Source organism: Macrotis lagotis, chromosome 1 (assembly GCF_037893015.1).
Source record: "Macrotis lagotis isolate mMagLag1 chromosome 1, bilby.v1.9.chrom.fasta, whole genome shotgun sequence".
NCBI lineage: Eukaryota > Metazoa > Chordata > Mammalia > Peramelemorphia > Peramelidae > Macrotis > Macrotis lagotis.
Genome location: NC_133658.1, coordinates 666,214,092 through 666,236,237, shown reverse-complemented (window position 1 = coordinate 666,236,237; position 22,146 = coordinate 666,214,092). Strand labels below are relative to the sequence as shown.

Genomic DNA, 22,146 nt, shown 5'->3' with positions numbered 1-22,146 from the left:
GGGCCGGCCCGCCAATCACACCCTGTCCGGGAGCGTCGGAGGCGGGGCTTCCCCGGGCTCCCGGCCTATCAGGAGGCCTCGGGGCGGGGGGGAGGAGCCCGACGTCCGGGGGCGGGGTCGGCGGCGGCTGACGCCCGGAGGAAGGGAGGAAGTAGGAATTGCCGCCGCTCGTTTGTAGCGCCTTCCCGGTGGCGGGGCGCCACGTGACCAACGGGCAGTCTTCCTTTCCTGTCTGTGCGGGGCTCCTCTGTCCCACGTAACCTGCTGCGAGTGACAACGCCACGCGCGTGGGGGCTCCCAGGTAGAGTGAGGCTCTGCACCCGCGGGCCCCGGGCTGTGCGTCTGTGTCGGCGTTTGTGCACGCATGCGCGCGCCGGTGTTCGTGGCGCCTGCTAGAGTCTCGGAAAGCGGGCAAAAGGGGGTGCTGGGCTTTGGGGTGTTTTTTTTAATTTTTGTAAAAGGAATTTTGTAACCTGATGCTTTTCATTCTTCTCTCCTACCACCTGCTAGGAAACTACAGTGTATCCCACCCTGTCAGGTAACTTAGGCCACAACTCTAGCTCATATTGTTCTTTAGGGATTGGGGTATTTTGCCAAAGCACTCGGTATAGGGATTTTTTGGTATTAAAATACATACTCAGAATTTTTGCCCTCTTTTATCTTGTGTCTTTAGGTATCTGAACCAGATGACTTACGGGACCCTTCTATATTTAAATCAGAGATCTTGTTTTATTGTTGATTCGTCCCCTAATTGGAACCCTGAGAAGGATTTTACTCGTTGAGTAAACTAAATTTTAATTGAATTCTTCTCTATTTTGTTTTTTTTTTCAGTTTTAGAGTGAAATAAAAACATCTTGTGAAAGGTTTATTCCTTTCCCCAACTTCGTTGTTATTTTGAAAGTAGAAAACCCATACACGTAGCAAAGGACAATTAATTCATTTTAACAAATTATATTTAAGGGCCTATTTATAGTAAGACACTTTTAGTTATTCTGGGGAAGATGATGGTGAGTAAGAAAGTCTTAGCCCAAAAGGAGTGTATTACCTTTTTGGGAGATGTACTCTAAAAGAAAAGTGTGTTTGAAGTTCAAAGGAAGGAGAGATCTAATCCAGTAAGGGGATATAAGGAGAACAGAGTTCCAGGTACTTTACAGACATTATCTCACTTAATCTTCAACAGCCTGGAGAGGTACATGCCATTATTACCCTCATTTTACAGATGAGGAAACTGGGACAGTAGAGTTTAAGTGACTTGCACAGAGTTGTTACATATCTTATACTGAAGTTGAAGAATGTATTGACAGAGTCAAAAATGTATCATTAAAGCTTTCCAAGTGAAAAGACCAACAGATGATAAGTTGGCAGGAAGGTGGACAATATAGAGGGAACAGGGAATACTTTATTTTATCTAGAGCACTAAGTATAGGTAAGGTTGCAGTGGGTTTGTTAATCAATTTAAACTCCTGTCTCATTTTTTTGTTTGTATCCCCGATTCTCATAATGTCTGGCATTTAGTTTACTCAAAAATAAAACCCTTGGGGTGGTTAGGTGGCGCAGTGGATAAAGCACCAGCCCTGGAGTCAGGAGTACCTGGGTTCAAATCCAGTCTCAGACACTTAATAATTAACCTAGCTGTGTGGCCTTGGCCAAGCCACTTTAACCCCCTTTCCTTGCAAAAAAACACAAAAACCAAAAAAAAAAAAAGAGAGATTTATGGGGAAGATTTTTTTTAAAGTCATCATTCTTTTTTATAGCTCTCATTTAAATTTCAGTATTTTTCTCTGATTCATATTCCCTTTGGCTCTCAACTCTTCCATTACTTACTGTGAATTTATGATGATCAGGAGATGATGCACTTACAATAATAATTCTGAGTTTAAAGTCAAAGGACCTATTGAGAATACAAAGAGGGGAGGGAATAAGCAATTAAATAGGACCTTCTTTGTGTTAGACACTGTGTCAATTTGCAGATATCTCATTTGTTCTTCACTACAACCCTTCCAGATCAGTGGGTTATCCTCATTTTAGAGATGAAGAAACTTAGGCAAATAGAAGTTAGGTTACTTTCCCAGATCACACATCTAGTAAGTGTTTAATAGTTTAAGAGTTGAACTCAAGTCTTCTTAACTCTAGACCCAGCACTCCATCTCTTGTACCATTTAACTGCTTAGGACAGAGGTTTATAATCTAGGAAGAAGTGGGATATAAGTATTAATGTATAAGAATGCAGAAAAAGAGAGAGATTACTTCTAGTGTGGTGTGTTATAGGGAAACAGTTAAAGGAGGTGGTGTTTTGTAATTGAATTTTAAAAGAATAAGATGTTAACAAGTGGAGATGAAGGTAAGGGTATTTTTAGGAGAGAAAAAGATAATTGTAAGTACAGAGGGAGGTAAATGCAATGAGGAAAAAAAAGACATGCTTTGGAAAGGATGACTAGTCTAGATAGTCCAGATGAGGAAAATGGACGCTTTAGAGGTAGGTACATAGTACAGTGAGTGAGGAAGATACAAGTTCAAAGCTACCCATAGATACTCACTAACTATGTGACCCTAGGCAAGCCACAACCCCAGTCTGTCACAGTTTCCTCAACTGTAAAATCCTCAACTGCCCTCCACCCCAGGGTTGTTGTAAGGATCAAATAAGATAATATTTGTAAAGTGATTAGCTCAATGTCTGACACAGAAGTGGCATTTGTTTCCTTCCTTTGGATCACACAGCTAACTAGTAAGTCTCACAGCTGGTCAGGAAAAGAGTGGAGATATGGGAATCAGGAGTAGAGCAAGAGCTGAGGTAAGATGTAGGGGTTATATCACAGTGAAGCAACAAAATCTCAAAACTCTTAAAGAACCTTAGAGGTCCCTTGAATAGAGGGATAGGACCTTTGATTTCATTAGTATAGGGAACTGCTGAATGAGAAAATTTCTACTAATATTCCACCATCTTTGAAGTTAGACTTAGAGTTGCCCAAGATACAATTTTAAAGTAACTTGCCTAGGGTCATATAGCTAGTATGTATCAGAGGTGGGACTTGAACTTTGGTTTTCCTGGTTCTTGGACTGGCTTTCTATCCCAATACATTCACTTTTGTTTCTAATAGAGTAGGAACTAAATAAATGCTTTACTAGTGAATTGACTAATGAATGGCAAGTTTAAGGGTTGGCAAACTATGGAAGCAAATAATTTTTAAAAATTATTGGCTCTTGGTCATCAAAAATAAACAGTGAGTTGGATATGATAGTTGTGCTGTAGTTTGCTAACCTCTGGTGAAGTGAATTGAGAACTCCAGAATATGAAAACCTGGGTTCCCATTTAGCCTCTGGGACTCTTTGATCTGGACTAATCACTAATTTCTCATTGCTCCCAGCAGATCTTTATGGCTATAAGTTGCAGAGAAGGTTTCAATCTGCTTAGGGAGAGGGAGTTTCCATAAATAATAAAATCTCATTTCCAGTTTTGATTTCTAAAGAATAAATCCACATCATTTTATTGTATAGAAAATTTCAGTCCAAAGAAAAGGAACTTTTTACTATTCTTTTTTTCCCTTGCTTCATCTTCTACTTGTCTGACCATTCCTTCTTAGTTTCTTTTGCAGAATTATCATATTCCTTTTCTGTGGTTGTATAGTATTTTATCTTAAATTCTCTTCTGTCTCTCTAGTCTTATCAATAGTATACATTTTCATGAATTCTCACTTTGCAAATGACTTCCAAATCTCTCTCTCTATAGAGTCTCCTGCTTGAACTCCAATTCCACATCCCCAGTTGCCACTAAGGCATTTTAAACCCGATCTCCCATCTTATTCTCAATATTATTTTTTCCATAAAATCCATTCCTGTTTCTATTGAGGTTTTTACTCTCCTAGTCACTGACAAGTTCACAATTTATCAGTCTTCAAGTCTTCATGTCCCATCACAAGTTATGGTGACTTTACCTCTACTTTATCTCCCTTCAACCAAGAGCAATTTTTTCCCCAGCAAAACTATTTCAAGCCTTCTGATTGATTTTCCTGCATTGTCTCTTCCCAAACCAATCTACACATAATTACCAAAATCATTTTCCTTAAGTACATTAAATAAACTCCAGTGGCTTCTTAATTAACTCTAGTATCAAGGTGTTTAAGGGAAACGAATGAGTGCTTACTGAGCCCTTTTCAGGGCTGCTCATCCACCTTTGGTGTCCAGCTGGCACCCAACTCTCACCTGTAGTTCCAAGAAACTGTAGCATGCAGTGACTGCTCCCCTGAAAACTATCTCAGCAGATGGTTGAGGGTAACCTACAGCCACAGACTTATTGTTTTGTTAGGGTGGGCGTCTATTCCAAGCATGTGAGGACTTCCACTGATGGAATGGACAAATGAGAACAATATGTACCAGTGGTTAGGAAGGCAGCTGAAGCTGGCACTGTGGAGCCCTTAGAGCTTGATCTAGATATTAAAGATACTAAGGTCATTCACTCAATCTTTGCTTATTTGCCACCTGTCATGACTTCTGTCTTGCTCCTGAACTTCAGTGACTCTGGAAGAGATAGTGAAGCTGAGGACTTTGTGCAACTCCACCTCACTTATCTCCAATTCATGAACAAGTCAAGACATCCTTGGAAAAAAAAATGACAACAGAACAAACAACATAGTATTAAATCATTCAATAAATATTCATTTAAAAACATAAGTACAAAGCACTATACTTGGGATGTGTGAGTGTGTACATATTTATGTGAAAAGATGTTTCTATTTTCATGGAGCCTACAGTTCATTTGGAGAAATGAATGGTGGGTAACAAAAAATTGATACAGAGGATAGTACTTTAGAAGTGAGGAGACAAATCATTTGCATCTAAGAAGGAGGTTCAAGATAAACCTTGAAGTGAATTTTTGAAGGCTATCAGAGTGGGAAATAATAGAATTCATAAGCTATATCCCAAGATACTGTAAAGGGTGATTTGTGGTTTGATTAGAGGCAGCTCAGTGGCTAAGAAGCTAGTGTTGGGCCTAGAATCAGGAAGACCTGAGTTCAAATCTATCCTTAGACACATATTAGCTATGTGGCCTTGGGTAAGTCACTTAATTTCTGTTCATCTTAATCCACTGAAGAAGGAATGGCAAACCACTCTAGTGTCTTTGCCAAGAAAACCCCATGGACAGTATTGATGTGCTATGGTCCATGATACCAGGAAGAGTCAACCAACAGTAACTAGATGGTTTGATTAGAACCAAGGATAAATCACTAGTAGTAGGAATTTAGACTGAGGTTAGACTATGAAAGGTTTTATAGGAAGATTACTCTTGTGGTGGTGTGTAATACAGTCTGGAGGAGGAAGAAAATAGAAATAAGACCAGTTGGGTAGCTTATGCTATAGACTGAGTCCTTGGAAAATAGTATGGTATGATATGTGGTATTGTAGCAGTAGGAATAGGAATAGGAAAAGATTGGATGAATAATCATCAAGACGAAGATTTTTTGAGATGTGGAAGAAAACTGATTGAATATGAGGAGGAAGATATGGGGGAAAGGTAGATTAAAAGAGGAAATTATGGTACTATTACAGAAAATAGGAAAAATCTAGTACAGGTAATTGGGGGTTGGGGCAGGCCAAGCCAATGTGGGTCTGATTTTTTTTTTTTTTTGGTTTTAGACTTGGTGAGTTAAAGATAAGAAATCTAAATGTCCAAAAATAGAAGTTGGACATATTTTAGAAACTCCTTTTTTGTGATATGCTATCCTCTCACTATTTCCTATGCTCTCTCCAAACAGTTCTACTTTTAAGAAGAATGAAGCAGTTACCTGCAGCAACTGTTCGTCTCCTTTCAAGTTCTCAAGTGATCACTTCTGTGATCAGTGTAGTAAAAGAACTAATAGAAAATTCATTAGATGCTGGTGCCACAAATATAGATGTTAAACTGGTGAGTTGTTTTTTTTTGTTTGTTTGTTTGTTTTTAGTTTTTGCAAGGCAATGGGGTTAAGTGGCTTTCCCAAGGCCACACAGCTAGGTAATTATTAAGTGTCTGAGGTCGGATTTGAACTCAGGTACTCCTGACTCCAGGGCCGGTGCTCTATCCACTGTGCTGCCTAGCTGCCCCACTGGTGATTTTTCTTAACAATTAAAATAAACCAGTGAAAGGCCAGAGCAATTAGGATATTTTCTTTTTGCATGCTAATGAATTATTATTTGTACACAAAGATCCATCTCATTTAAGGCAATGAATATAATTCTAGACTTGTTTTCTAGAAGACTTAGATTCAAATGTCATATTTAGCACTGATTTAGCTGTGTGAGCAAGTCACTTAACCTGTCTTTAAGTCATTCATTCATTTAAACATTTATCATGCATGTGTTCTTTGTACCAGAAATTGTGATAGGTTGTAGAGATACAAAGGCAAAAATGAAATAGTTCCTGACTTCAGGGATTTCCCTTCTGTTTATTGGGTAGAAAATAATGTGCTCCATCATCTAGGGGCCCCACCCCCAAGGTCTGAAATTTAGAATTTGACCCCAGAAAATTGCTCTCCTTGGTTCACACCCCCCATCTGGAGTATTTCATAAAAACTTCTTAATAAACATGCTGTTTAGCCCATATGTGAGTAACAGGGTCTTCAACATCTGCAACATTCACTATAGAATACAGATATTAATTGTGGAATATCCTTTATTCACTCACCAAATAAAGTGCAAAGAATTCATAGGAACCCACAAATACAGAAACATAAAACTTTCATGTACCATCAGGTTTTCCCCAGAATAGCAGCAGTAGTTTGCAGAGAAGCTGAGTAATTGATTCTTCTGGACCTGTGGTGTCTGAGCAGTATTAATAATAGTAATAATTATTATTATCATCATGGTAGCTAGCATTTACAAAAAGACTACTATGTACCAGGCACCATGCTAAGCTATTTTCATATATCTTATTTTTATCCTCACAACTTTGGGGGGAAGGTAGGTGCAATTATTATCCTCATTTTACAGTTGAGGATTCAAGCAGAGCAGGTTAAATGACTTGACCATAGTTAGCAGCTAGTAAGTTACTGAGCCAGGTCTTCCTGACTCCAGGCCTAGCATTCTATCCACTGAACCACCTAACTGCCACCTAGCAACTTGTGTAGTCACTTAGAGGTTTGGAAAAGCCCAGGTCTTCTGGATCCACGTGATAGAGCTTCAGATCTCTAGATATAGATACCATGTTAGTGGTTTTCTTCTCCAGCTAGTATATTGTTGAGTAAAACTACTTATTTAATTTTTAAGATCTTGACACTTGAACCCAAGATTTCTTAAACTTGGAAATGTTTTGAATGTAGGATTGATTATTTATAAAGTAAGCCCCTAAGATTGGAAAAGCCCATTCATTCTTAGGAACTTTAGTTTATGTCTTCTTCTAAGAAAATTGAGTACAATGGACAGAAGGCAAAGAGGAATTGGAAGTCCAAGAATACTCTTCAGTCCAGCCATGTTCTTTTGCAAGTTACCATTTTCTACTCCTGGTGGGACATGAATAAGAAAGAAATTCCTTGAGAGCTATAGGCATTGCCTTCTTTTTTGATTGCCTCCCCCAGTGCTTTCTACTAAGAGTATCAGCTTATGTCAATGTGGCAATAGTTTTCAGACACTCTTTTATAGGACTCAGACTTCATAGTTGATAATAGTCATAATAATAGCTAATATTTACAAGTGCTTCCCATGTGCCAGGTGCTATGCTAAGCATTTTCCAGTTTTTATCTCATTTGATCCTCCCAACAGCCTTGAGTGGTAGATACTGTTATTATCCCTGTTTTACAATTGAGGAAACTAAGACAGAGTAGTTAAATGATTTGCCCAGGGCCACAGCTAGTAAGTGTTATAAGATAGGATTTGTACTCAGGTCTTCCTGATTCCACATAATCTATCCATATGTCATTAGTTGCCCCTAACTAGTGTTCCCACCCAGCTACCTAGTTATACAAATGAAATAGGGAAACAACATTTCAAAAATTCTATAGGAGACTACTTGCCTGATGATTTTAAAGGCCTCTCCTCACTCTAAATTAGTAAAGAAAAAGGAAAATCATTTATGAAAGTAAAATAAACATCTTCAAAATAGATAAAATAAACAAGCTCTCTGATTCTGAGTTTCTCCATCTAAAAAATAGGAATCAAAGTACCCTTAATACCTATTATACCAGGATCATTGTGAATCTCAAATGAGATTGTCTTTTAAATTAGTAGTTTGTTAATGGTTTCAAATTCAAGTTCCATTTGTTGGTAGATTTCTTTCGAAATTAGTAGATTACCCTATTTTTAGAATATTACAAGAATACAATTTTGATTTTGCTTCATGGGGACTTAGACAATTTTAAAATCTTGATAATGATTTCAGAAAAGGTACTTTGAAGGAAAGATGATTATTAAAATTGCACAGAAAGCAGCTATTAGAATAATTTGTGTTTAGAAACTTAGTAGCAATTATATGTGTAAGATGATTCAGAAAACATTTTCTTTACTACAATTTATAGCCAGAGACAAAATACTTGAAAAACAGAAATTTGTTGTTGAATATCCCCATATTTAAATCTATAAAAATGTGACATGATTCAGTTGTATCTGTTGTGCTTGGTGAATTAGAAATTCAGGAATCATTTGAATAGTTTTTCATAACTTTTTATTGTTCCAGGAAAATTATGGATTTGACAAGATAGAAGTTCGAGACAATGGAGATGGGATCAAAGCTATTGATGCACCAGTGATGGCAATAAAACACTATACTTCAAAAATAAACAGTCATGAAGACCTTGAAAACTTGACAACTTACGGTTTTCGTGGGGAAGCCTTAGGATCAATTTGTTGTATAGCTGAGGTAAGATAGGAATTTCATTAATATTTTCCTATAATCCTTTATGTATCTATATATCTATATCTATATCTATATCTATATATCCTGAAATGCATATTTCTTATTTGTCAACTTAAATCACTTATTTTTTGGCATTTGTTTATAGTTGACAAATAATATTTTACCTTTGGGTTTGGTATAGGTAGAATATTAGAAAAATCAGAATTTGTTCTTTTTTTGTGATTATCTCAGTTAAGTCTGTATTCACTTTCAGAGCTGCTACTGAGTAATTTATGAGTTTGCTTGCTAGATGGCAGCACTATACTTGGTCTTTTTTACTTCAGGGTTATAGAAGCAATGTGACATTTTCTTTCCTTTTTTTTTTTAAACTGTGAATGCAGTTTCTGTATGATGAATTTTCTGTTTAAAATAACTGCCTTTCTTTTTTTAGTTTAAACCTATACAATTCTAATTTAATTAAACCTATAAGATTTAGTTTAATTAAACCTATACATTTACTTTTCATTTGTATATTTGAGACATTCAATAAATATGAAATAAAGCTAAATTTACTATTCAGAATTAAGAAATGAGGGAAGGACTATCCATTAATCATTTTAATAAATAAAAACAATAAATAAAAAACAATTTTGATTTTTCTTATAAATAACTGTTGCTTGTATTGTTAAACTAGTTGAAATGTTATGGAATGTGTTAGAAGATTCTCTAACATCTCCTTCCCTGAAAATTTTTAGAAACAATACAAAACTTTTCGTTGTATCATGGTGCCTTATCCTAGTTTATTTTATTATTGTCTATAAGAAAGCATTAGTTATTAATAAAATAATAGCTTTGATGTTGAGAATCAGTCTTCTCAGAAAAAATTACTGCTTAGATAATCAACACATTTATTGAATGCCTGCTCTGTGCAAGGAAGTACATAAATCTTTTTATGAAGAAAGTTGTATTGCTATTAACAAAGAAGAAAATGGAATAAGATAATTGTGACCTATTCAAGGATATATATTCTTATGTCTACATCAAAGGAGGATCAGAAGGGAACAAACATTTGTTAAATGCTGACTATGTGGGCATTGTGCTAAGTGCTTTTTACAAATATTTCACTTCATTCTCATAACAATCTGGGAGATTGATACTATTTTTAGCCCCATTTTACAGTTGAAACTGAGACTGAGAGAGGTGAAGTGATTTACTCAAGATCGCACAGCTAGTGAGTGTCTGAGGGTAAAGTTGAACTCAGATCTGTCATCATATCCCCAGCTTACCACAGACCTGAAATACAGTAAATGCTTAATACATGCCTATTGACTGACTTATAGTAGTGATAATGGGCATCCTTGCTTTTGAATGAATGAGTAAATGAAAAAAGCATTTATTAAATACTTCTGTGCAAAGCATATAAGCATAAAGTACTAAGCACTGAGGTTATAAATAGTAAAACAAAATAATCTTTACTCTTGAGAAGCTCACATTCTGACTGGGAGAGACAATGCATTTAAGAGATTTTGGCTAGTCAATTAGATGGCATAGTGGATAGAACATTGGGCCCACAGTCTGGAAGACTTTATCTTCCCAAGTTCCCCTTTGACCTCAGATACTTTCTAGCTATGTGACTTTGGGCAGGTCACTTCACCCTATAAAATTTAAAATGAGCTGGAGAAGGAAATGGTAAATCATTCTAGTATCTTTGCCAAGAAAATTCCAAACAGCATCACAAAGAATTGGACACAACTTAATAAAAACAGGCTGCAAGTCAGATGGAAAGATCAGGGGGGAGACTTAGCAAGCTAGCAGAGATAACAGAGTAGTCTGGTTACTATATTTATATATTCAAAAGAAGACCAAAAAAGAACATCAGATCAAATAATTATTGGGGGGGAATGGGGGGGGAACCATATTAAGTGTCTTTATCCAAGCCATGATAACATGGGGCAACACCCTAAAGTTTACAGAGAGTATAGTATGAGTCTAGCTGGAAGTGCTGGGGAGACAACAGTACATGAAGACTTTTCAAGGTGCTTCAGAGAAACTGGGAACTTATAGCAGCATTATGTACCAGGAACAAGACAGCTTGATTCCCTTATGTAAAATGCTATCTATAGTAAAGAAACTCCAGGAATAACCTCCCCTGAAGGAGGGGACCCCAGAAGACTCAAGAACTTCAGGGCAGTCATATACTAGCAGGGTTCTAAATCTAGTGGTAAACATGGAAAATTTTACATCGGAAAGCATTAGTATCTGAAAGTTTTGTATCACACTGACCAAATACTTTTATATTCTTTAAGAGTTCAATACTGGGTAACTAGACTATTCAAGAAAAACTTGAGATCTTTAGGACTTTGTTTACTAACACCAGTGGGTGTGAAGACCGTTGAGAACAATATAGTCTGGAGACATATGTACTTGTCATCATGATGATGGATGACATGTTATATCCAAGAGTGCTAGATCAGTCAAAACGAGGCTGTACAAAAAAGTGCCATTCAATAAAACTGATACTGTGAATAAGGCGAATATGCTGATAATTAAGCAATTTTATGAATCTAGGACATAGACCAAGATGAAGAAAATAACTTCATAGCAACGGTGCACAGAACCTCAGATAAAGGTATGGCATAGGTACAATTACTGCTAAAATTGCTGGAAAGCTTAAGAGATTTTTTTAAAAGGGATATGAGAAAATAAATGGGAACTCTAGAATTAGAAAGAATATAAACTCTATTCATGTTGCAAAGCTTTACCAAAAATAACTTCTGAAAATTAGAATGGACCAAAGAGAAATCAGTGATTCTTTGAGAGAAGAAAAAAGAAGAGAAAGAATATGTAGGCATCTTCTCCAATTATGCTTAAAAACAGGTCAAGGAGAGAGAATCTAAAAATTGTGTAATCAAAATCATTACCACAAAATCCTACACACTTTATTTCAAGATATCTTGAAAGAAGAAAACAATCAAGGCATATTAGAATCAAAAAGCAGAAGAATAATAGAAAGAGTTCACAAGAAATACTGCAAGCAGACAGAAAGAAATAGTTTAAAAAGGGCAAAAGACAAAAACTGAGTAAAACTTGAGGAGAAAATTCTTCATTGAGGGAAAAAGAGAACCTTTAATGAAAGTCACCAGAAGATTTCCAAGCATTTCTAATGAAAATAGCAGAGTTTAATATAAACTTTCAAATACAAACACAGTAGTTAAAAGAATACTAGAAAGGTACATTGATTTGAACATTTGGAAGGAGATACATAGTGAGGCCAAGAACCAGCTAGGTGACTCATTAGATAGAATATTGGACCTGGAGTCAGATAGTCCTGTGTTCAAATCCAGGCTCACATATTTACTTGGTATGTAACCCTGGGCAAGTCACTTAATCTCAGTATGCTTTAATCCACTGTAGCAGTGAAAGGCAACTCACGCTCATTAATTTGCCAGGAAAACTGCATGGACAGTATTAGAACCCTATGATTTGGGGTGGGGGCAGGAGAGAGAAGGTAGCATGAAGGAGGGTCCTGAAGATTCAGATGTGACTGAACAACAATACATTGAAGAAGTGTTTGCATGAAGAAAGACAGCACACCAAAGGGAGTTGAGAAGCCTAGAAGAGGAGATGGTGGGAAAGCATGCAGCACAGGTTCATAGTTTGAAATGTAGCAAAACAATCAGTAGAAAAGGAAGAGTCCGAGAGGCAAAGGAGTGGACCTTGTAAGATGCAAAGTAACATTTTACAAGGTCTACAGGATTTTTTTCCTCTTCAGAACCAAAGGTCAATTTTTTTTTTAACACTAGCATTCTACTAATAATATTCTATGACTGAGTCAAAGAACAGGTCAACCTTTAAAATTAAAAATTAATATTACTTGGGGGAATATGGAGGATAGGCAGGGTAGGGTAGGCAGGAACAGGCTATAACACATAGCAGATAACTAGGAAAACTGTAGTAAAGATGATTCATCATGTGTATGGCATCCCACGTGTGGCAAGAGGAAGAAGGCTGTCACATGTGGGCTCTCTTAGTATCCTCAGAATCTGAGGAGACAATTAAGTGGGCTTCCAGTAGGGTAAATGGACTCCTTGTGGGAAACCTTTAAGGACATGAACAGGAGTTGTAAACCATATCATTGGTGGTAATATCCAAATAAATGAAATCCCTTATCTGTTTGAGTAGAAATATGCTGTTTTAAAAATACATATCTGTTTAACATTTTATTTTTTCATCAATTAACATATAAAAAAATTTTACATTTATTTAAAAAAAATTTTGAGGTCGAAATTCTCTTCCTCCTTCACCTCCCACCATTGTTGAAAAAGCTAGCATATTTGCTTATAGGTTATTCTTATGCAGTCATTCAAAACATTTCCATATTAGTCATGTGGTGAAAAACAAAAGCAAAAAAATACCAAGAAAAATAAAGTTAAAAAAGGATGCTTTCAGACTTAATCGTTTTTTTTCTCTGGAGTTGGATAGTATTTTTCATAAGTTCTTCAGAATTGTCTTGGATCGTATTGCTGAGAATCGCTAAGTCATTTACAATTGATCATCATATAACATTGTTCTTACTGTGTGCACTATTCCTGGTTCTGCTTATTTTACTTTGTATCAGTTCATGTCTTATCTTTCCAGATTGTTCTGAGAGCATCCTACTTGTCTTTTCTTATAGGACAATATTCCATCACAATCATGCCACAGCTTGTTTAACCACTCCCCAATTAATGGACATGTCTTCAATTTCCAATTCATTGCCTCCACAAAAAGAATTGCTTTAAAAATTTTTGTACAAGGGGTGGCTAGGTGGTGTAGTGGATAAAGAACTGGCCTTGGAGTCAGGAGTACCTGAGTTCAAATCCGGTCTCAGACACTTAATAATTATCTAGCTGTGTGGCCTTGGGGAAGCCACTTAACCCCATTGTCCTGCAAAAAACTAAAAAAAAATTGTACATATTATAATCTCTTTTTATAAGGTGTACTTTACAATTCTCTATTTCGTTGAATATCTGTTTTTTCCCTTGAAGGATTGTTTTTCATTTGGCTAGATAAGTGATTCTTAGTTGTAATGCTAATTCCTTTGCCTACTGATCCTCTAATATAAAAATGACTTAATCTTGTGCTGTCCTGTGTCTTTTTTCTTTCTGGTTGCTTGCAATATTTTCACCTTGACCTTGGAGCTCTGGAATTTGGCTACAATATTCCTGGGAGTTTTCATTTTGGGATCACTTTCAGGAGGCGATTGTTGGACTCTTCCTTTCATGTTAATCCTCTGGTTCTAGACTATCAGGGCAGTTTTCCTTTATAATTTCTTGAAAGATGATATCTAAGATTTTTTTGATCATGACTTTTGGATAGTTCAATAACTCTTAAATTATCTATTCTTTATCTTCCAGATCAGTTGTTTTTATAATGAGGAAATTGATATTTTGTTCTATTTTTTCATCCTTTTCATTTTGTGTTATTGTTTCTTGATAGCTCATGGGCAGTTAGGTGGTGCAATGGATAGAATACTGGCCTAGAGTCAAGAATACCAGAGTTCAAATGTGACTTCAGACACTTCCCAGCTCTTTGCCTTTGTAATACATTTAGACCTTTTTGCCTCAATTCCTCATCTATAAAATGAATTAGAGAAGGAAATTGCAAACTACTTCAAGTATCTCTGCCAAGAAAACCCCAGATGAAATCATGAAGACATGGACATAACTGAAATAACAACAGCAACAATAGACCTGATTGAATTGCCTCAACAACTACAGCAAAAAATAATGTTTTGTAGAGTGATTAGTTTCCACTTGCCTAGTTCTAATATTTAAGGTATCTTTTTCATCACTTCTTTTTTCTCATACCTCCTTTTCCATTTGACCAATTCTGCTTTTTTAAAGCATTTTTCTCTTCAATAAATTTTTGTGTTTCTTTTACTGTTTGGTCTGTTCTGATTTTAAAGTGTTATTTTCTTCATTATTTTTTTGTACCTCCTTTATGAAGCTGTTGACTCTTTTTTATGATTTTCTTGAATTCTTATTTCTTTTCTCTCATTTTATTCTTAAAATTGTTTTGTGAACTCTTCTAGGAATTCTTTGTGGATCTGAGACCAATTCATATTTTTCTTAAAGCTTTGAGTATAACTGTTACAATGTCTTCTTTTGAATTTGTGATTTGAGCTTAACTGTAGTTTGATCTTAACCATAGGAACTTTCTGTGGTCAGGTTCTTTATTATTATTTGCTCACTTTTCTAGCTGCTTTCTTGACTTTCAACTTTATCTTAAATTTAAACTCTGCTCTTAGGGTAGATTAGACATTGTTTTAATGCTTCAGATTTTTTTGTTCAGTTGTTTTCAGAGGTAGCTGTTAGGGTATGTTAAGTTTTTTGCTCTTTGAAAGAAGTATAATCTGAATAGAGATGTGTTTACTACTCTCCTGACCTGTGCTCACTTTTGTGTGTGACCGAAAGCAGCCTTTCCTGCCTTGATATGACAAGCATTCTTGCTCCCTTGTTGCAAGCTTTGTTGTGCTAGTGTTCTTCCTCATCCTGAGACTGTAAGCCAGGACTGTGACCTGGATCTGTGTACACACATTGCAACAGAGAGAGTCATGCTCCCAATCCCAGGAAAAGGGACCCTTGTAATCCCCTTCTGATCAGCTACCCAACCCCTTTATCATCTATGGACTGAGAGCTCTGGGCACCATTGCTTCAGCTGATTCAGTTGTCTTTCAGAAAGTTGTTTGGCATTGCCTGTGCTGGACTTTGCTTTATTTTTACCCTGCATCAGATCTATACTGCTGACCCTCTAAGTTGTCATGGACTGGAAAAATTGTTTCACCCCTAATCCTGATTTTTATGTGTTCTGCTCAAAAATTTGTTTTGAGGCATTATATAAACTTGTTTGGAGGAGAATTTAGGAGAGCTCTTGTGAGTCCCTGTCTTTTCTCTGCCATCTTGGCTCTACCACCACCTCTTTTGTTCCAATTTAACTTCAGTGTGCCTTTGTAAGATTATGTCCTATCTTCCTTCCTATAATCAGTACATACATAGTCTGATTTGGAATTGTTATTGAGGCAGAAATCCTGTTCCTTTATCTCACAAGATGCTAAGATTTCTTTGATTTAAGAAAATTCCCTATTCCTGAAGGCTATTGTTCTAGGTTGCTTTTATTTATTTATTTATTTATTTTGGTTTTTTTGCAAGGCAATGGAGTTAAGTTGCTTGCCCAAGGCCACACAGCTAGGTAATTATTAAGTGTCTGAGGCCTGATTTGAACTCAGGTACTCCTGACTCCAGGGCCAGTGCTCTCTAGGTTGCTTTTAGAATAATACAGTTTCATGAAAGTAAATACCCAAGTATTATAGGAATTCTCTTTTTTTGTCTTTTTTTTCAATAAAATAATCATAGAAAGTAAACAAAAAAGGATTTAGATATCATTTAAGTATTGAATTATTTTGCTTAATAAATATATGTGTATGTATATATATATACAGATATATACATATGTGTACATATACACATATGTATAATGTTACATTCTTATTCTAGATAGCACAATATTATCTAACTTTTTATCTCCTGATATCCAAGTGCCTGGCACAATGCAAATTAGGAAAACTTATCAAATTATATCTTTACTAACCCTCTTTTATCATCTTCCATTTTACAAAGGACCAAAGAGTTTAAGAGATTTGTTCAAACTATTCCAGCTAATTAGCTGTAGAATCAGGATTAGGACACATGTATTTTCATTCTCAATTTAGTAAAGTATGATTTTTGGGAATCATTTTTGTGCTATTATTAAAGGTAGACATTCTCTTAATGGCTTAACATATATTAATAAATTTGGACAATAATTCCCAATTTTGATTTTTTTATTTAATTAAAGCAGTTAATTTGAACTATATTCTTGAAATTTGTGACAATGTGACTTAGTAGTTTATAATTTATAAAATAGTCCCATGAATGTCTTTACTGTCCATGACTGAGTCACAGATCAATTCCCATGTATTTCAGTTCTTATGACACTATACAAATTTTAATTTTTATAATTTTTATATTTTGGAGAGTAAGATATTTGGTTCTGTTCTTGGTTGCTGCATTAATTCATTTGAGAGTCCATTCTTTTTTAGCATTTCATGACAACTAGACTAGAAAATATTTGTCATTCACTAGTATATTTAAAGGATGAATGGGTTAGGTAGGAAATGCTTTGAACTTATTAAGCCAAAGACACTACATAACCTTACAAAGTATTAGCATCATCTGCATCTTATCATCACTCTCATCTTACAGATGATAGTGTAATCATTTATTCAGAACCATCTAGCAAGCCACTGGCAGAGTTAGTACTAGAACTCAGTTCCAGGCCATCCTTTGCTTATGACACCATCTTGGCTCAGATGGCTAGTTCTTTGGAGAATAGAAATAGAATTCAGTTGACCTTGGCATTTTGGAGAAGAGAGTATATAAATACAGGGTGACTTTTAAAGGTACAATCCTAGAATAATTCATTTAGAAAAAATAAAATGCCTCCAGGAGATTTTAAGCAAGAATTAATATTCTTTTTGAGAGAGGGGAATCTTTTAAATAGGTATTTGATTTGAATTGTATTAAGTGGAATTTAACTTAATTTTAGGGAGAATTTTTGGTTATGAGTTAGAAGACAGTAGAAAGTAGTTGGGAAAGGGCCTGAAAAATTGCTTAAATATACAGAGGCAGATAGTTGTATAGTTTGTGTATTTAATCCTGCCTGATGATAACTATCATGTGCAAGGAACAGCAAGAAGGCCAGTATCTATCAGTAGACTGATGAAGCTCACATGTTAGGGAAATTTCTATCTCTTAACTGATTCTCCATTAAGATTCCTTGCCACATTTGATCATTTTCTTCCTTTCCAATTTCCTCTCAAAGCGACTGAGTGAAGAAAACATTAGTATTAGAAATTGTCATATGACCTCTGCTCCAAAGTTATATTTCCATGGCCAGAAATAACAGTGTAGGAATCCTTTTCATTCTGGAACAAATGGTTTCTTTAGTTTTTTCCCCCTTTAATGTAAATAATAAATTATGTTTATGCAAAGTTTATATTGAATGTTGATGATTCTTTCAATGGCATACACAGAAACCATGGTGTTCAAAGTGGTATTTGAAAAATTTGTGTGCATAAAATTTGTTTAAAAAACTCAAAATCTATTTTGTATATAAATTGTAAATGTAAAAAAATTGATTTTTCTTTTCTTTTTCTTTTTTTTTTGCATGGCAATGGAATTAAGTGACTTGCCTAAGTTCACATAGCTAGGCAATAATTATTAAGTGTCTGAGATTGAGTTTGAACTCAGGTCCTCCTGACTTCAAGACTGGTGCTCTATCTACTGTACCAGCTAGTTGCCCCAAAAGTTGATTTTTCAATTGTAAAAGTATTACTGTGATTCTGTCTAAAAAAAAAAAAAGCAAACTTTACAGTTTATTTAAATCTATTTTATAAATAACCCCCCAAAACAAAAACCATTTTTTTAACTTGAACAAATTTATGTAAATAGGAATTCTAAGAAAACTTTATATTTATGCCACAAAGAAAATATAATCTACAAAACTCACTAAAATTTTCAGTAAAACAAACATTACTATTTTTCCATCCTTCTTTTATCTAATTTTATGAATAATGGAAATTATCACAGAAATTAAAATATCTGTTATAAGTAGAGTTATGAATAAGAATCATTTGAAATCTAGATTAGCTTATGGGACCACTTTATTTTTAGTTTTGATTTTACAAACAATGGGGCTAAGTGATATGCTCAGTGACACACAGCTATTAAGTGGGTCCACTTTAAACATTTAAAAATCACTTCATTTGAATTTTTTTCAGGTTTTAATTACAACAAAGACAGCTGCTGACAACTTTAGCACCCAGTATGTTTTAGATAGCAGTGGTCATATAGTTTCCCAAAAGCCTTCACATCTTGGACAAGGTAAAGAAATTGTGCAATGTTGTTTTCACTTTCTCATCTATATCTTATTCAGCATATTTTAAAAGCTTTTATAAGTTGTATACCCTATCCTTGTTAGCAAAATCTTTTTTCCTCCTGGACATTTAGTTGGAACTGCTAAGGCCATTTGCTTAAAGACTTTAATTCTCAGCCCAAATCCTGTTCAACCATATTAGAAATACTTGTAATTGTTTACAAGCCAAATAGGACAAGACAATATGAATAAATTAAGCAGGCTCTTAATCTACAGTAACATATTATATTAAGGCACTAAAGTAAAAATATTTGACCAGTATCAGAGTGTTGCAGATGAAACTTGCTCATTCAGCAAACTTTTATTCTCATGCCTACTGTGTGTAAATGATCTAGGTTCTGGACATTTTTTATTTTTTTTTTTAGATTTTTCAAGGCAATGGGGTTAAGTGGCTTGCCCAAGGCCGCACGGCTAGGTAATTATTAAGTGTCTGAGGTCAGATTTGAACCCAGGTACTCCTGACTCCAAGGCTGGTGCTCTATCCACTGCGCCACATAGCCACCCAGTTCTGGACAATTTAAAGACAAAGATCAAACAGTCCCTCCTGCAAAGGAATGTACATTAGTTATTTCAGGAGGAGAACACTCTAAGAACTGGGGAATAGCAATACACTTCATGAAGCCTAAGAGAAGCCTCAGAGAAAGTCTCCTGAGGCACAGGTGAGGAAGGGGTACATTCCAGACATTTTTATTGGTAGTAGTAATCCAATTGTGTGTGTGTGTGTGTGTGTGTGTGTGTGTGTGTGTGTATGCACATGCATGTGCACACATGCTTTTACATATTTGTTCATTTATTTTTAATTATAAATGATAACTTGCCTATTTATTCATCTCTTTTATTGGTGTTCATTTCTCAATTGTAAGGATAAAATTTCTAAACTAGATATCGTATGCATTCTTTGATCTTTTCTTCTTTTTCCTGCAAATTCTTTTCACTTTTTAAATAGTAGAAATAGTATAATAGTATAATATGCTATTATATAGAAAGCATTGTAGTAGACCCTGGGGAATATATAAAGATCATTATACATCCCTTGTCTAAATAAAATTTACAATCTAATAAGGGAAAACATATATGTAGCTATAATATAAAATGGGTCATGAAAAGTATGTTATGTGTATGTGAGCATGTGCATGCATATGCTTAAAATGTATTATCTCTGCTAACAAGATCAATGAAGTTTTAAGAGTATTATAGAAGGAAACTCATTAAATTGGTAGTCAATGGAATTGTCTTTGAAATGGATTGTTTGCCCTTTTTTCTTTTTCTAATTGCCTTGTAAATTGATATTTAATTTTGCAGTTTCTTATTTTTCAGAGTAACATTTTTCTAAATTCTTGCTGCCTTTAAATATAAGCTAGTTACTATTATTTTTCCAAAGATATTTTTGTTTTATAATCTTCCTAATTGAAATTTTGCTTCTTTTCATTGGCTACTGTTACTGTTTGGTTCAGTGCTAAGAAAAGTGCTATAAGCATTGTTTGTATCTTCAAAATCCTCAGATTACTTGCTGGTAGCCATTCCTTTATTTTTATATTTGTATCTTGACTGGATTAAATGAAGGAAAAATCAGTGTCATAGGTAATCAAAAAATCATGAATTTTTTTGGTTAAAAAAATGAATTAAATTCTAATAACTATTCAAAATATATATTGTAATACTAATTTTAAATTCTAAGAAATAGCGAATTTGTTAAATTCTTTACTTACGTGTGTAACATCTGAATCTTTTCCTTGTTTCAAAGATTAAGATATAAAAGAAAGGCATTTTGAGCAAAAGAGTCAATTCTTTGTCTTTAGTTCTTGGGAGGTCAAATTAGGAAACTTATTAGGAAAAGTTTAAGTGGCTTTCCAGAGGAGATTCCATTAGAGTGCCTTGCTCTAATCTAGTCACCTTATAAAACTTAAATGTATTTATTTTTATCTTTGTAATAGGCAGTCTGATCTAGATGACTGGTGGTTCTGCATCACTCATAGTTCTCAAGCCTCTCTGTATTCATCTCCATGGGAACTGTGAAATAACAAACCTTAAGCATTGAGTCCACCTGATCTTTGCCCTTTTGCTAGTTGATTTTTCTCTTCCTAATCACCTTTGCCCTTCTTATATTTGCTCCCATTAGCAAATGTGAGTCAGGTATGACTGTGAACAAGTGTAGGGACAACTCCTTAGTCATTTATGTACCTTTTATTCTTTAATGAATTAACTATTTTCTTAAGCTGTATACATTAAAAAATTAGTCTAAAACTTAATTCTGTCACTTAGTCATTCTCTTCAAGTATAATTGGTTGAATGGGTAAACAGAAACCAATGCTTTTGCAAATATCAACTTGTCATTTGAAAATATATTATAGAAATTTGCAAACACTTGCAAAAGTTTTTTTGTGTTTATATAGCCTTAGCTATGATATTTATTTGAGTGATTGAATCACAGAGTCACATTTCAGCAGCTGTCATTCAGCTTCCATTTAAATATTTTCAGTGTAAGATAAAACTACTACTGCCATCCCAATTTATACCTGTGCCTTTAAGATTCCTGTAGGTTAATATTTGCAGTAGAGTAAATTTCTTTCTTTTAGCATTACTTCTCACATCATCAAATTGGAAGATGCTTATAGAAAGTTAACTCTAGGCACAAATGATGACTTAAGTCTGTAGCACACTGAAACTCTCTTTATTTTTTTTTGAAAACATTCACTTTCCAGGAATACCAATGGATTTTACTCTTATTTTTAAAGTTAAAGATTATGTATCACTGAAGAGAAATAACAAAACCCTTAAGAATTTGATTTAGTACCCATTACACAAATGTCATTTAATGTTGTCTTTGAGCATTTAATCCATATTTGTTAAATAGCCTTATATTTGTTGACACTTTGTTTTTATTTTGAAATAAAAACTAATAAGATTATTTTAAAGTTTTAAAATTCATTTAACAAAAAAAAAGACAATTTTTTTCCCATATCCTCCTTCTATCACTACCTCAGTTAATCCCTTTGAATCAGTTATCAGTATTTTAGAGCTACTTTTATGGATTACTTTTGTAGATGAAATCTCAACTTTTATTGCTACATCAGTAAGAACTTCTCAGATTTTGAAAGTAACATACTTCAAGTACTTTACTTGAGACATTTCATTTGCCTACCCTGTTATTTAAAGTAGAGCATCATGTTCTTTTTAAATCCCTGCAGGGCAAATGAGTATGTATTGAAAGATCTTTTTAGCTTAATTTAGGAACAGAGGCTTTCTACAAATATTTAAAAACATTCCTGATATACTAATAGACATACCTTTTTACAGTATGATAATAAATAGTTGCCTTATTAATTATATAGCCT

At 34.8% G+C, this 22,146-nt stretch overlaps 1 protein-coding gene across 1 annotated transcript in view; it reads left to right on the top strand.

Moving 5' to 3' along the window:
- The first annotated feature begins 116 nt into the window (after positions 1-116).
- PMS1 (PMS1 homolog 1, mismatch repair system component) overlaps positions 117-22,146 on the top strand; it is a 107,801-nt gene continuing 85,771 nt past the window's right edge. The window contains 4 exon segments of the mRNA XM_074215503.1: positions 117-301; positions 5,751-5,899; positions 8,639-8,821; positions 18,657-18,759. Of these exon segments, the coding sequence (XP_074071604.1) occupies positions 5,768-5,899; positions 8,639-8,821; positions 18,657-18,759 (418 nt within the window). The 5' untranslated portion in view covers positions 117-301; positions 5,751-5,767.